Genomic DNA, 16,179 nt, shown 5'->3' with positions numbered 1-16,179 from the left:
ATAAATTAGATCCACGCAATTAGAGCTATTCTTCCTGATATTAAATTAAATACTTATTCTCTCTATCTTTTCCTGTATCAATCTAATGAAACTTTATGTATAGAATTGTTATTATTGCATTGAGCGTAATTATTGTCTTGACTCACTTGTTATTAATGCAATTAGTATCCTATTCTTAATCACCCCGAAATTAAACCTGATCCGTTTGTGGTGTAGGTTGAGTGGCGCAGCTGGTAACGAGAGCCATAGCGCGCATACTAGTTCGAATCCAGACCATTGAGCTTATCGGTCGAACTCGAACCCACAATAAAACCACAAACCCGCCACAGTAAGGAGAGAGAGTTATTAATCTTGCCCAAGGAAAAAAAGGAATGTGCCTGAAGCGGGGCTCAAACCCGGGACCTTCCTTGCTATTTCCCACCTAACGATATAGAAACCAGGATAAACTCGATCTCCTAACGCCATATGAACTCCTAACGGCTGCTATCGCCTATTTTTCGAGTGACAGCCGGAACGTAGAGAGACCTGTCAAGAGGAATTGTGTAGGCGGTCGACTATCCTTGCGATCTACTTCACAAAATTTAACAACCGTTGTGGCAATCACTATAATATTAGTTTTAATAACACCGGACTCACACAATAACATAATACAGATTCCCTTGCGCTTGGCTAAGAAACTCAAAACATTGCCATCCGGAAATATAACGGACCAACACACAAAACTCTATGTAACCATGAACGTTTTTATAGTCTGGATAATACAGTTAAGTGAGAATTAATCATAAACGTGGATGGGAAAAAACAATAACAAAGACCCGAGTGACGTCAACTTCATTCTATCTATAAATGCTCAAAGTTGCACATTGTTTTGTTTGTTGGTACATTATATCTGGCTGGCGTTTGTTGTGAGTATTTTACCAAAATGCATACCATCAATACACTATCGATTTACTCAAATCAAATGTGTAAAAGGAACTGGCCACATGCAATATCGTCAGTTTATTCTTGAAAATGTTTGTTGTGACAAATTAATGAGCATTGCAGAAATAGAGAACAATAAAATAATGTCACGATTTCAGTCAACTAGAATTAGAAGAGATATTCATTGATAGCTCAGTTGATAGAGCACTCAATTAACACGCAAAGAGACTGAGATCGATCCGGGTTGAAGTAATGATTTTTTTTCTACCCCCCCCCCCCCCCCCCCCCCACGTGTCCACTCAGCAGTGAGTAGGTCGGTAGCCGGGTCTGCTAGGTCTGATGAAAAGTACTTTTAGATAGACTTGCGTCTTATATGAAGGGTAGCAAGCAATGACCTTTTGTCCGTTATAGAAGTAGAGATAAACTCCGGCTCCATGGGCCTAATGCATGAGACTCTGATGGACTCCTTAAGATTTTACATTGGAAATTCGATTTTACACTAACCTGCCACCCTATCTTTCATTTTCACAAAAAGGGCAGGAACAGCGAAAATTAATACACAGGCGAGCTTCAATACTAATGTGCAATTGTTTGGATTTGCGGTGTCAGGAAGAAAAATTGTGCGAGTTATTACGTAATATTGAAAGAAAATCATTCTTGTCTTCTAAAAGTTATATTGTCAATACAGATTAAACTTTTTCCAAGAAAAAAAAAATAATTTTAGTATAGAGTGCACAAGGAAGATCATAATTTTGGATCATGACATATCTTTATGTGTTTATTTTGATTTCTATGTATTTAAACAATTGTGTGTGTGTGTGTGAGAGAGAGAGAGAGAGAGAGAGAGCGAGAGAGAGAGAGAGAGAGAGAGAGAGAGAGAGAGAGTGGGGGGCTAAAAGGGAGATTGAGAGAGACAAAAAGGGTGAATGATCGAGAGAGAATGAAAATGAAAGATAGAATGGAGGGAGAGAGTTGTGTTATTAAAAGTTTCAGGTGGAGAAGAAAACAAAACACCAACACAAAGCAATAGGATTGGAAGATTATAACAAATTTATTCTTGTGGGAAAGATAGAGAAAAGCAAATTTATGTAAAAAAAAAACTGTACTGGATAAAACGATAAAATTTAATATCTTTGTAATCAAAGCAAGGGAGATAATTTCAGCTTATTATAATCCTTATCCTCATTATACAATTTTTTTTTTTCCATTTTGACCAATAAAATTTGACTTTAAATATTAATCGATCAATCTGGCCCGCCTAACCTGGGGCCTTAAAGGTTTGAGATTGGGACAAATCGACTTAAATTTGAAGTAATTCGTCATAGCTTCACGATAGGCCTATTTAAAAATGTTAGTTTGATACACAATGAGAAGTGTTTCATCCGCCTTCATATTTTGATATGTCTTAATATAGTTTGTGAATTTATTCAGGGTAGAAGAGTGGTGGAGGGGGGGGGGGAGTTCGTTCTTATTTCTGTGCACGTGAGATTATAATTTTGCGTTTTGATTGGTTTCCCATTTGCTTATCCCAAAATGTGACCCACCGTCTCAAAACAGTATTATGTCGTGATATGAACTAGGTGCAGAAAATTTCTTTTTTTTTCGCCAACAATATAAAACTTGATGTTAATATCGCTTTGATATGGACTAAATACTATTTCTTAATTGCCATAAGGTCACAGGTCATATTCTTATCATTTCAATTCTAGATTTAATTTTTGCAGTCCACATTCATCCCGACATAATACCGCGTTGAGACAGTTAGTTACAAATACATTGCACTCATATTTTTCTCTCAATAAAATCAAGTTTAATTTGTCAATTGAATTCTAGACAGCTTAGCTCAACTGCAGTACGACGCGAGAATCGCTGCGATTTGGTGATTTAAGCTTGACATAAAGGATTTGATCGCCCATTGTTGAATCAAACTCAATACTGTCAGCGCCCTCTTTCAAAACCTCTTTGGCTTCCTCGTCTTTCGCCAATACTAGTGTTATCCCAGTGCCGTCTTCAGTCGTGGCAGTTATTGTAGATTTACCTTTGTTTAAATTAATTTCCAAAATCGGACTTCTAGTGGAGCTTACCAAGATTTCAGATCGTGTTTGGCCTGAATAGAGTGACCCTGCGTGGAGACTAAGGCTGCATCCAGTGAAAGAGATACCGACATCGGTAAATGCGCTTCTTACGTCATCTGTGTCGAATCCGTTAGCGTAACAAGCCCTCAGGACATGGCAGGCACCGGAATCATAACCCGTCGTTGTTCCCCATCGGCTCCTATTGGCGTCAAGAAAACACTTGTAGGCATCATAGATATCCATTCCGTTATCTCGAACCATTTTATAAAATGCGTGATTGAAAACGCCACTACTGTAATGAACATTCATGCCACTTCTGTAGTCTCTCGTGTGCTTGATGGATCGACCATCTCGTGTTGGGTCAGACATATATCGAAGAGCGGTTGAGGACTTGGTAATATCAGCGCCTACGTACCAGTCATTCGATCCTCTTGTGTAATGCTCAATAACTTCTCCGGATATGTCCGAGAATGCTTCATTTATCCCGCCAGACTGTTCTCTATACTCTAAGTTGCTATTGGTAGAAGTGACACCATGACCCAATTCGTGAGCCGTAACATCAAGACAAACAAGAGGATAAAAAGAGTTTCGACCATCACCAAAGTACATATCCCTCCCAGTCCAAAATGCATTTTCATAGGAACTTCCATAATGCACGACCATCTTAGGTACCCACGACAAGGCTCTGAAGTTATATTTCTTTATATAAAATGCGCCAGTTATATGTCCGAAATACATTGCATCGTTAGCAACACCATACGCACCATTCCGATTCCCGTATGGATCAGTATATCCCGATGAGCATGTAAAACTAACTGGGGTTGATTTATACCTTGAGGTACTCCCTTTATTGTTGACCACTTTAACATATGTACTTTGCATTGTACAGGTGTTTCCAGACTTGGTCACTTTTAAGCATCGGGGTGCTTGATTGTAAGTTGTTCTTCCTATTTTTTGGTTTCCACCTACTCCCGGCACAGGTGGATCACAATCTCCACACTCGTCATCATTTTGCCTTTTCACGAGATTACGCCTAAGAACGGTCGAATTTTGAATAAGGTTAAACGAAGTGTACACAGTGTCTTCACAAGCATCTATTATATAAAACGGTCTTTTTATTATTTCGTCAATGAAAAAATCAACCATATAAGCCATGACTCCCTTCCCATCGCTCTCCCTAATAAAAGCTATACGGCGGCCATCTTTGTCTTGAATCCGAGAATCGCCCTTCGTTAAACCTTCAGCAGCTACAGCTAAATCCACAACATCATCAATACTTCTCTGACAAACTTCCGGGTCGGGAATATCACCAGAAAGGTCAAGGACGACCTCTCCAGATAAATGGCCTGTAAATTGACCATCCATCGAAACTTCAGCGCTTACGACAGATCCGTACACCTCATATCCCCCATATGTCTGTACAAGACGACGAATTTTAACCCCCATGGCTGTTGATACGTCTTGGTCATTGCTAACTCGAAAACTACTCCGGGCACCGAGATTGGCTCTCGAGGCCAAGGAAGTCACAGTTCTTGGAAGAACACTTTGCTGCCTCTCTGACTTGACGACAATTGTGCTTACTTTTGCCGCGTCCGATACGAGTCCTTGCAGATAGCATACTGTAATAAACAGGATGAGGGCTGTCATGTTGATGACTTGGCTGTAAAACATAAAATACAAAGATTCTATAAATATATAAACAAGGGGTTGATGATAAAAGTCTGTGAATTAGATGAGAATAAATCTGTATATATTGGAGCTCGATTTTACGTTAACCATATAAGAAATTATATCGTTTAAAATGAGAGATCAGTACTGGGATTTTGGTCTCTTGATGTATCGCCATCATTGATTTTATATGGAATTGTGAACAGATCAGTTGCATTTAATCCGTAAAATTATGATTGGAAAGAGAAATTGTTAAAAAGTTAAAAGTGCTAAACTCGCCGTTGGAGATGGTTTTTAGGAATAAACAAAAACGGAATACTTTAGTCAATATTTAAATAATACAGCCCTCTGGGGAAGAGGAACTATGGGCTTTTGATAGTCAGCAAGCCAGACATTCATTTATTGGCGCTTTTTGTTCCGTTAGAAATAGGATTCAATAGTCTGATGTCACTTCCGCCCAGCAGCGAGCAGTTCTAACAAAGAAAATCGGTACTTTTTATTCTTCATGCTGGCTAGAACTTTTTCACGTCATGTGATCAGAATGTATAAAAGGCAAAACATGACCAGATTTATAACGTTATTCTCCTCTGGATACACTTTTATGCTCGTCGGAGAAGTATTTTATTAGGGCGTCCGCCATTAATCCGATAGTTTAGAACCAGTTGCTAAGTTACTATGCGTCATTACGAGGGAAGTGACGTCACGACTGTTGAAGCCAATAAAGAGCACTAATACAAATCTTATATGAAGTTATGAAACAAGTCTTTAAAATCGGTATGAGAACAAAGATATCATCACAAACTAATGTAAGGCATATTATATGGTTGATAAAGGATATGACTTATAATGACCTGTATATAAAATAATCCTTCATCTATGTTTTGTCCCCAGTGTAAATCAACCGGTCATCTTTTTATTGTTTTTATTATCAATAATCTAATAGGCAGTCGATGTTCTATCACATGGAGAGAGATAGAAAGAGAGAGAAGAGAGAGAGAGAGAGAGAGAGAGAGAGAGAGAGAGAGAGAGAGAGAGAGAGAGAGAGAGAGAGAGAGAGAGAGAGAGAGAGAGAGAGAAGCGTTCCTTAAAAAAGATATTCCTTGAAAAACAAAGTTTTTTAGTACTCGTCTGTGTCAGGTTTTACGTTCACTGATTTTTTGGGATGGTTTTTTTTTTCTTGTACTGTTCTTTCTTGCTTTGTCTGGCACCTTTCATGCACTCTTGTTCAGTTCTGTATTAACTTGTCTCTAGTCGTGCTCAACTCTACATCATTTGATGCAAAAATAAAATGTCAGTAAAACTAAAGAAGACGAATTTTGGAACTGGAGAATAGACAAAATTATAAATTATAATAATTGCTTTGTCCTTTGGCCTTTGTCAGAAGGGGTGGGGTGGGGTGGGGGGGGGGGGTAGAGACAACTACACAAAAGAAACAAATATAAAGAAAAGAGTAAATTAGTGGTCCTTCAAAGTCCTGTGAACCATGGAGCCGGAGTTTAACCTGGTTTTTTATAGCGTGGAACGGATGGTAACAATTGCTTGTTATCCTTTGGATAGGACGCTAGTCTATAGCAAAGTATTTTCCGCCAGCTCCGTAAGAACCAGCTACCCAATCATTATTGTGTGGACGGGGGGGGGGGGGTGAGGGGGGGGATAATCAGAAAAAAATCCCGACTGGATCAATCTTGGTCACTTTGTCAATCTTGGTCACTTTGTCAATCTTGGTCACTTTGCGTGTGAAGCGAGTGCTCTACCAACTGAGCTATTGGGACTCTCAAGAGTACTTGGTGATTTCAATTGTCCAAATCTGGATATCTCTATGCAGGTTTCCAAGGTCACCCCTTGTACCGGGTGACATGTGAATAAAGATTACTTTTATGATGATATCATGGAGACTGACAGTCATTTCCTGCAATGCAATCAGGGGAAAAAATGCATTGTCTTGTAACACTGATGACCATCTGTTGCAATATGGAGTAATATCCGTTTTATTGTGACAAGCTAAAACGTCACCGAGGTCAGGGTCCCTGGCTGAGGAATGGTTTAATTCAGAAAGATTTGCAAGACGGAGTGGGGATTCGTTAATTTGCATGTTGATAATTAGTTTCTAGACTCCTTCTAGGGTTGAAATTACATTAATGATTTTATCATTGACCGGCTGTGGTTTTACTATTGAGTCTGATAGTAGTATTGCTATCATTATAATTATCTTCATTATAGTCGTCATAATCATTATCATCATCATCATCATCATCATCATCATCATCATCATCATCATCATCATCATCATCATCATCACCACCATCATCATCATTATCATCATCATCATCATCATCATCATCATCATCATCATCATCATCATCAGCATCATCATCATCATCATCATCATCATCATCATTATTATTATTATTATTATTATTTTTTAATTATTATTATTATTATTATTATTATTATTATTATTATTATTATTATTATTATTATTATTATTATTATTGTTATTATTGTTATTATTATTATTATTATTATTATTATTATTATTATTATTATTATTATTATTATTATTATTATTATATAATGATGGTGATGATGAGTGCCGCAGCTCAAGGCGTACATTGACGGGAGGGGAGATAATACGTGCTACATATTTATAACAATTACACTTCTCAGATATTATGGACCATTTATCTACACACAGTTTCATTCATAACGATATTAAGACAAAGAAGAATTCATCAGGTGTGTTTTAAGGTACTTTTCGAATGTCATTTCAGACGAAAATACTTTACTTCTAACATCTAATGGCAGTGAGTTCCACACATTTGGGGCGGCATGAGAAACTGCCCTATCAGAAAATGTTTTCGAGCCTTTTTAGGTACACGAAGAAGGAGTTGATTACTGGATCTAACGGATCGAGGAGGTTCATAACGACACAAAATATCTGACAGATGTCGTTTGGTGTCGTTTGGTGAAAAAAAAAATTAAAACACATGACTGCAATTTTATGTATATAGCTTCTCTGCTCTACAGGCAACCAGTGTAGTGTCCAAATCAGTGGTGTAACGTGATCGTTCTTACGGTTTTTTCATAATTATTTTGGCAGCTTGATTCTCCATGCGCCGGGGCCTGTTTAGCAGAAAGTTGGAAATTTTATACATGAACGCATTACAATAATATATCCTAGAAATTATCCCAAAATAAAAAAAAATAAAAAATTGAGCTTTATATAGCGCACTATCCACTAAATGTGCTCGAAGCGCTTTACAAGGGGTCCCTGGTCAACAGCAACATTTAACATGTAGGACGGGACATAACGCCTGTTAGGCAATATTACAATTTTTCGGACAAAGACAAAGCTGTTAACGGCCAGGTACTCATTTTACACCTGAGTACGGTGAGAGAATGTGAGTAAAGAGCCTTTTCCAAGGATTCAACTATGCGCCGAGCGCGAGGCTCGGACCCAGAACGAGTGTCATACCACTAGACCACATAGCCACACATATAAAGCATGAAACGAGTGTTTGAAGAGGGTTTAGATCTCTAACAAGTTGTGCAATTCTTCTAATTACAAAGTACAAAGTTTTACAAATGCCGTCAATGTGAGCCTCCTGGTGAACATGGAGTCAAAAATCAATCCTAAGTTGTTCGCTTTGTCCGTAAAATAAACCTTTTCGTTTTAAATTACCAAAAAAGAATGATTCATGTTGTTTAGGATATTTTTCGGGTCATAATATAAAAATTCTGTCTTTTTTTTCGTTCATTTTTAATTCATTTCTGACCATCCAGGTTTTATCAATAGCCACACCGTTCTCCATTGCTTGAACCAATAGGTTCACATTAGGCGGCTTACACGATTTATAAAGTTGAGTATCATCAGGGTACATATGGAAATTGATGTCATACTTTCTAAAACTATTGCCTAATGGTTGCGTGTAAAGTCTGTATAGTAAAGGTCCCAACACTGAACGCTGAGGTACTCCATAATGTAATGTAAAAGTAGAGGACTGATTCACATTTATAATTATTGACTGTGAACGATCATATAAATGCGACTCATATTATTATTATTATTATTATTATTATTATTATTATTATTATTATTATTATTATTATTATTATTATTATTATTATTATTATTATTATTATTATTATTATTATTATCATCATCATCATTATTATTATTATTATTATTATTATTATTATTAATATTATTATTATTATTATTATTATTATTATTATTATATTATCATTATCATTATTAGTATCACTCCTATTATCATCATCATTATCATCACTATCACCATCATCATCACCATCATTATCATCATCATCATCATCATTATTATTATTAGTATAACGCAGGTATGTGCATTGATGCATATCTCTTGTCTCTTGACCGCGTCTACTAAAATTCTCGCTTGCTCCAATGGAAGAAACCAATACTCAGGCTTTTGTTCAACCGTGTCATCGATCACATGATTTGTTGCTGTCCAAATATGGGGGTCCCGATAGCTCTGTTGGTAAAGCACTCGTTTCACACGCAAAGGGACAGAAATCGATCCCGGTGCAGTCCCCTAGTCGAGATATGTTTTTTGATCCTCCTGTTTACTCAGCAGTGAATGGGTTGCTGGGTTTGTTACATATGGTGGAAAGTGCTTTGCGATAGACTAGCGTCCTATCCAACAGGTAGCAAGCTAATGATAATGTTACCTTTGACTGTAAATGTAAATAAACGTTTGAACATTTTTGACGGAATTGAGTGCGACTATGTGGTCTAGTAATATGACACTCGCCTTCGGATCGGATAGCCTTGGGATCAATCCCACTCAGTGCGGCGTAAAGTTGAGTCCATGGGACAGGCTCTTTACTCATATTCTCTAAGCAAACTCAAGTGTAAAATGAGTACCTGGCCGTTAACAGCGTTGTCTCTGTCCGAAAAAATAATGTAATATCGGCTATCAGGCGTCATGTCTCGTCCTCCGTGTTAAGTCTTGCTGTTGGCTAGTAAAGCGTTTTGAGCACGTTTAGTGGATATTGCGCTATATAAAGGCTAAATATTATTTTTGTTTGTTGTTGTTGTTTTTTGTTTGTGTGTGTGTGTGTGTATGTGTGCGTGTGTGTGTTTTAATTGCAACGCGGTTTGGAATAGTTACGTTGAAATATTTTTAAACAGTTTTGCCTCACCTGTCAAACATAATGAGCGATCTCCTTTTAACCAGTTTTTGTGCAGATGTGGTCGTGTGGTATGACCTCGCTTTCGGATCGGAAGGTCCTGGGTTTTGAGCATCGCTCGGCGCACAGTTGAATCCTTGGAAAAGACTCTTAACTCACATTTTCTCAAAGTACTCAGGTGTAAAATGAGTACCTGGCCGTTAACAGCGTCGTCTCTGTCGGAGAAAAAAATTGTATTATCGCCTAGCAGGCGTGATGATGTCTCGTTCTTTATGTTACGTGTTGCTGTTGGTCAGGAGCCCTTTGTAAAGCGCTTTGAGCACTTTGAGTGGATAGTCAGTGCCCTATATAAAAGCTCAATTTGAAACCAGTTAACAGTCGTAGTCTGGAAAAACACGTATTTAGAAGTTTAGCCAAAATTCTCGTTCTTTAAATATCGATGATTTAATTTAACTAACACTCATTTTGGTAAAAACTCTCAAACCTGGGACCTCGCCTCAAACCGAGACCCCGGTTAAGAGATTTTTCCAAGATGAGGGTCATGCATTTAAATCGATGGATGTTTTGAAGGGCGAGGTTTCTGGTCAAATTTTTGAATATATGTTTCTCTCTAGACTACGAACGAAAGAGTGAAAATGGAGAGCAGTTTTGTTCCCATACGAAGCCTCTCCATTTTCACTCTTTCTTTAGTATTTTCACGATCACCGGCTTCAGGCAGCCCCTACCGATCTCAGGCCTACGGTAGTTAGCTGGTTTCATAACAAAAGCCAATGACGTTGATTGATGTCACTATAAATTGAATGTGAAAAGAACTTGGTCATATAATCCCTCTTAATGGAAGTAGTAGTAGTAGTAGTAGTAGTAGTAGTAGTAGTAGTAGTAGTAGTAGTAGTAGTAGTAGTAGTAGTAGAATAGTAATAGTATAAGTGGTCGTGGTAATATTAAAGAATTATTTACTACTACTACTACAAACTACTACTACTACTACTACTACTACTACTACTACTACTACTACACTACTACTACTACTACTACTACTACTACTACTACTACTACTACTACTACTACTACTACTACTACTACTACTACTACTAACTACTACTATACTACTACTACTACTACTACTACTACTACTACTACTACTACTACTACTACTACTACTATTACTACTATATTTACTACTACTCTACTACTACTACTACTACTACTACTACTACTACTACTACTACTCTACTACTACTATACTACTACGACTACTACTACTACTACTACTACTACTACTACTACTACTACTACTACTATTACTACTACCTGTACTGCTACTACTACTACTACTACTACTACTACTACTACTACTACTACTATTACTACTACTACTACTACTACTACTACTACTACTACTACTACTACTACCACCACCACCACCACCACACCTACTTATTTAAGACTACCAACCTGCCTAATCCTTTGGTGTCACAAATTGTTTCAATATCCAGCGAATTATACGACGCAAATAAAACAAGAGTCCAAAAAAATATTTCTCAAAACCAGACGAATCGCCACATAAGTGACCCATCGCCGTATGGGTCTTTCTAATATACCTCAGGTTGATACCCGGAAACCGGTAATTAAAAACTTGCAATATTGGAGAATAGCTTGTCATTTGTTAATGAAGTCGGACGATGGGCATTGTCGGGTCTTTCCTGTCGTGGGAGTGGACACAGTCGTCCTGGTGATGACGCATTTGATGTTAAAGGTATAATAGATACGTATGATGTAAAAGGTAATCAAACAAAGAAAGGAGGAGTATCGATACTTAATTTATACACTTCGCAGGTCAAATTAATTGGAAGTCTGTTAGGCGATATTAATTTAATATTCTCCGACAGAGATAACGCTGTTAATAATAATAATAATAATAATAATAATAATAATAATAATAATAATAATAATAATAATAATAATAATAATAATAATAATAATATATAATAATAATAATAATAATAATACTTTATTGCATCTCAAAAAGGAAATTTTTTGTACAGACGTGTTATAATTTACACATAAGATAAAAATACAATGGAAATAGGATGTATATATATAAAAAAGGAGCAGCTCTATAACCAGAGCTGCGCTTTATGATATGAATAATTTCAACACTGTAAAATAGTTAAAACTGTCACTATAAATTGAAAATTGAAAAGATTGCAAAACAAATAAATTAATAAATTAATATTTATATTTTTAAAAAGTAAAAATGAGAAATAATTATATAAAATGATTATTGCTTGTTGTTATAAAGCCTAATACTGGACGGCAGAAAAGATTTTCGGTGTCTCTCTGTTTTCGTTGAAATAGAGAAAGGGCGACCACTTCTTTCTGACATAATAATTGATGGTCTTAGTGGATGATACTGGTCATTTAATATTTTAGTTATTTTATTTATACAAAATTTCTCGTATAAAAGATCTACATCGTCAACATCATTTATATAGCGTTTAATGGATTTTTTAATATTTGAATTTATTTTGTTCCTTTCCACTGCTAAGCAATAACGGCCAGGTTCTCATCTTACACATGAGTACGGTGATAAAATGCGAGTAAAAGGTTTTTTTTCCAAGGACTCAGCTATGCGCCGCACGGAGCGGGACTCGAACCCTGGACTTTCCGGTCATACCACAAGATCACATTGCCGCACAAAATATCAATGCAATCATAACATCTCTTCTGCCGTAACAAATTTAATGGTTCACGCTGTATGGAATAGACTACTATGTATAAATATATATATATATATATATATATATATATATATATATATATATATATATATATATATATATATAGATAGATAGATAGATAATAACAGCAATCAACGAAAACAGTCTTTAAATAAGCGTAGTCTTCATTTCGGACATTACTTAAGCATGAGTAATATAGCGGAAAATGTGATTATTAGATAATAAACTGTGATTGAAAATCTTATAAGATTGTATTCGACATAAACATTAAATGGGTGTAGTGGAAGCGATAGGACACATTATTCGGTTGATGACCGTGTGGTGTTCACTGATGACCCCCTTATCTTATAATAGTAATATATAATCATAAGGCATATATTATCATTCAATCAGCCCAATCTAATGGAAAATGCTCATCTTGTTGGGAACAGTAAGTCAATTTATTATATTTTATGAATATATATCAGTAAGAAAATAATATTTCTACGACCGGAATGCTATTTAATCTCGGGTTTGAGCTTGAGCTTTTATATAGCGCAATATTCAATAAACATGATCAAAGCGCTTTACAGGGGTCCGGTCCCACTGGCCTAGCCAACAGCAACATTTAGCATGTTAGGCGATATTACAATTGTTTTCCTACAGAGACAACGTTTTAACGGTCAGGTACTCATTTTACACTAGTGTACGGTGAAAGAATGTTGAGTAAAGAGCCTTTTCCATGACACCAACTCTATGCGCCGCTCAAAGCGTGACTCGAACCCAGGACGAAGGCGAGTGTGATACCACTAAACCACAAAGCCGCAACAAATTGTGGTTTTGTTGTTCAGTGATATGGAGTTGGCTTGTAGTCTCTATGTCAGCGGCAAAAGTCCTGATAATGATCTGACAAATTGTGTATGGAACATTGACAGACAAATTTGAGGCAACAACAATACAAGAAGAAGAAAAAACATCCAAAAAAATCAACCTGCTTCAACTTGGGACTGGTTAACTCACTCAAGCCTAACACCGACTATATCCGTAGTATACCCGAGTTCCTTCTACCCCATGCCTACTTATTACATTTTTCTGAGACATAATATAGGCGTAGTATCAAAGCTAATGTTTTTAGTTTTTACATGTAAATAGTAGTTGAATTAAACTCTCTATGTACATGCTCATTTTTAATTTTAGAAATTTCCAATTTTAAAAAGTAGCAAAAATCTCTAGGACTGAGTGAGTTAAAGTACTGCTTTGGGCGGCACAAAGTTAAATCCACGGGCAATGTTCTTTAATAACATTTTCTCACCATACGCAGGTGTGTAATGAGTACCTGACTGGTGAAAGCGCTGTCTTTGTTGAAGAGATAGTAATCTCGCTTTACATGACTGTTAATGTATTATGTCGCCTCTGCAAAATGCTTTGGGTACATTGAGCGAAGGCAATGTCTACATACACGGTAACCGGGCACCTAGCCTCAGGATCTACGTACACGGTAACTCCAGTAACTTGTTTGCCGCTACAATACAAGCTATGGATAGATCTCGCTCTGTATGTGTGTGTGTGTGTGTGTGTGTGTGTGTGTGTGTGTGTTATTTTTAAAAATCAAACAATACAATATAATCCATTAAAGGCGAGATTCATGGTTACCATGTATGTTACTGTTACCGTGTACGTAGATACTTCCGGATGCAACAAGACATGAAGTGAGTAGAAAAGTGCCAGAAGACAATAGAGAATAAAAAATTTTTTTCGCGGCGGTGGTGGGGTTTGAACCTGCGACCTTATTGGTACGACAACTCCGCCTGACAGGTGAGAGCGTGGCTCTACCGTGTGAGCTATCCACGAACACAAAAATATTCGTTTCAAACCCAAAGACATTTCTAGATCCCTCTCTCACCCACTTCTTGAGATCGCCGATTCGTTCGCCACCATCGCGAAGTAATTTTGACCAGCAGTTAAGCTTAATAGCCAATATTCTCATCACAAACATATAACATAGAAACGATTGAGACATTGAGTATGCTCCGGTGTATGGGGTGAATTTTTAATTCAGAAAAGTGAGTGGAGCAGGCACTTATGTTGGTAACAACAAGATATGAAGTGAGTAGAAAAGTGCCAGAAGACAATAGAGAATAAATTTTTTTTTCGCGGCGGTGGTGGGGTTTGAACCTGCGACCTTATTGGTACGACAACTCCGCCTGGCAGGTGAGAGCGTGGCTCTACCGTGTGAGCTATCCACGAACACAAAAATATTCGTTTCAAACCCAAAGACATTTCTAGATCCCTCTCTCACCCACTTCTTGAGATCGCCGATTCGTTCGCCACCATCGCGAAGTAATTTTGACCAGCAGTTAAGCTTAATAGCCAATATTCTCATCACAAACATATAACATAGAAACGATTGAGACATTGAGTATGCTCCGGTGTATGGGGTGAATTTTTAATTCAGAAAAGTGAGTGGAGCAGGCACTTATGTTGGTAACAACAAGATATGAAGTGAGTAGAAAAGTGCCAGAAGACATAACAAAAGACTATTGAATCCAATGGGAATGGTTTATATTACATTTCCATGTGCTCGAAGTCATTGGTCAAAATTACTTCGCGATGGTGGCGAACGAATCGGCGATCTCAAGAAGTGGGTGAGAGAGGGATCTAGAAATGTCTTTGGGTTTGAAACGAATATTTTTGTGTTCGTGGATAGCTCACACGGTAGAGCCACGCTCTCACCTGCCAGGCGGAGTTGTCGTACCAATAAGGTCGCAGGTTCAAACCCCACCACCGCCGCGAAAAAATTTTTTATTCTCTATTGTCTTCTGGCACTTTTCTACTCACTTCATATCTTGTTGTTAATAACATAAGTGCCTGCTCCACTCACTTTTCTGAATTAATAATACTTCCGGATGGCAATGTTGTGATCTTCTTAGCCAAGGTGCATACTATCTATAAACATTCAGGGTTACACATTGGTTAGTGTGTTTCTACGGTATATCTGACAGGCGGATGTTATGATTTGTTTGTTTTACCGAAACGCATAGCATCTATATGCCAAACAGTTGAAAACGCTGTCCCTGCAGTTTGTATTTATCATCATGATTTTATAGATTACCTTTCGGAATTGATGGTTCGCCCGTTACTAAGCAGTAGCCAATCAGAGTATTTCCTGTCATTTACCCCGTTTCGTCCCCTTGACTATTTATTTCCTGTATGAAAAAGCTGAGATACCCTGTACAAGTCAAACACACAAATAGGTCAGGCCCAGTTAGTGAGTGTATCTCACAATAGTTTGACACACTGATAAAGGAATTGCATCGCAAAACCTGACGACACGATATATTGTTTCAATCATCTGTGTTAAAATTGTGAGTAAATATAACGGACCAACACACAAAACTATGTGTTGCCTTGAAAGTTTATAGATAGTTCGAAGATGACGTCACTCAGGCCTTTGTTATTGTTTTTGCCATCCGCGTTTGTGAGTTGTTCTCACTAAACTGTATTAACCAGCCTATAAAAGTTCATGGTTACACAGAGTTTGTGTGTTGGTCCGTTATACTTCCGGATGGCAATGTTGTGAACTCCTTGGCCAAGCGTATTCTATCTATAGTCTGGTAAATACAGTT

The 16,179-nt window shown here is 37.3% G+C and overlaps 1 protein-coding gene across 1 annotated transcript; it reads right to left on the bottom strand.

Annotated features, from left to right (window-relative positions):
- Positions 1 to 1,953: 1,953 nt before the first annotated feature.
- LOC144977813 (elastase-like) lies at positions 1,954 to 11,417 on the bottom strand. Its single transcript, XM_078923206.1, has 2 exons — positions 11,289 to 11,417; positions 1,954 to 4,656 (listed from the first exon to the last, which is right to left on the bottom strand). Exon 2 carries the CDS (start codon positions 4,641 to 4,643, stop codon positions 2,760 to 2,762), a length of 1,884 nt encoding a protein of 627 aa, XP_078779332.1. The 5' UTR covers positions 4,644 to 4,656; positions 11,289 to 11,417; the 3' UTR covers positions 1,954 to 2,759.
- Between the last annotated feature and the right edge of the window lie 4,762 nt (positions 11,418 to 16,179).

Source organism: Berghia stephanieae, chromosome 8 (assembly GCF_034508935.2).
Source record: "Berghia stephanieae isolate SIO BIC M18660-M18661 chromosome 8, UCSD_Bste_1.3, whole genome shotgun sequence".
Taxonomy (NCBI): domain Eukaryota; kingdom Metazoa; phylum Mollusca; class Gastropoda; order Nudibranchia; family Aeolidiidae; genus Berghia; species Berghia stephanieae.
This window is presented reverse-complemented; position numbering and strand designations above follow the sequence as displayed.

Coding starts and splice junctions, on each gene's coding strand:
- LOC144977813 (XM_078923206.1), bottom strand. CDS start 4,643: ATGACAGCCCTCATCCTGTTTATTACAGTATGCTATCTGCAAGGACTC.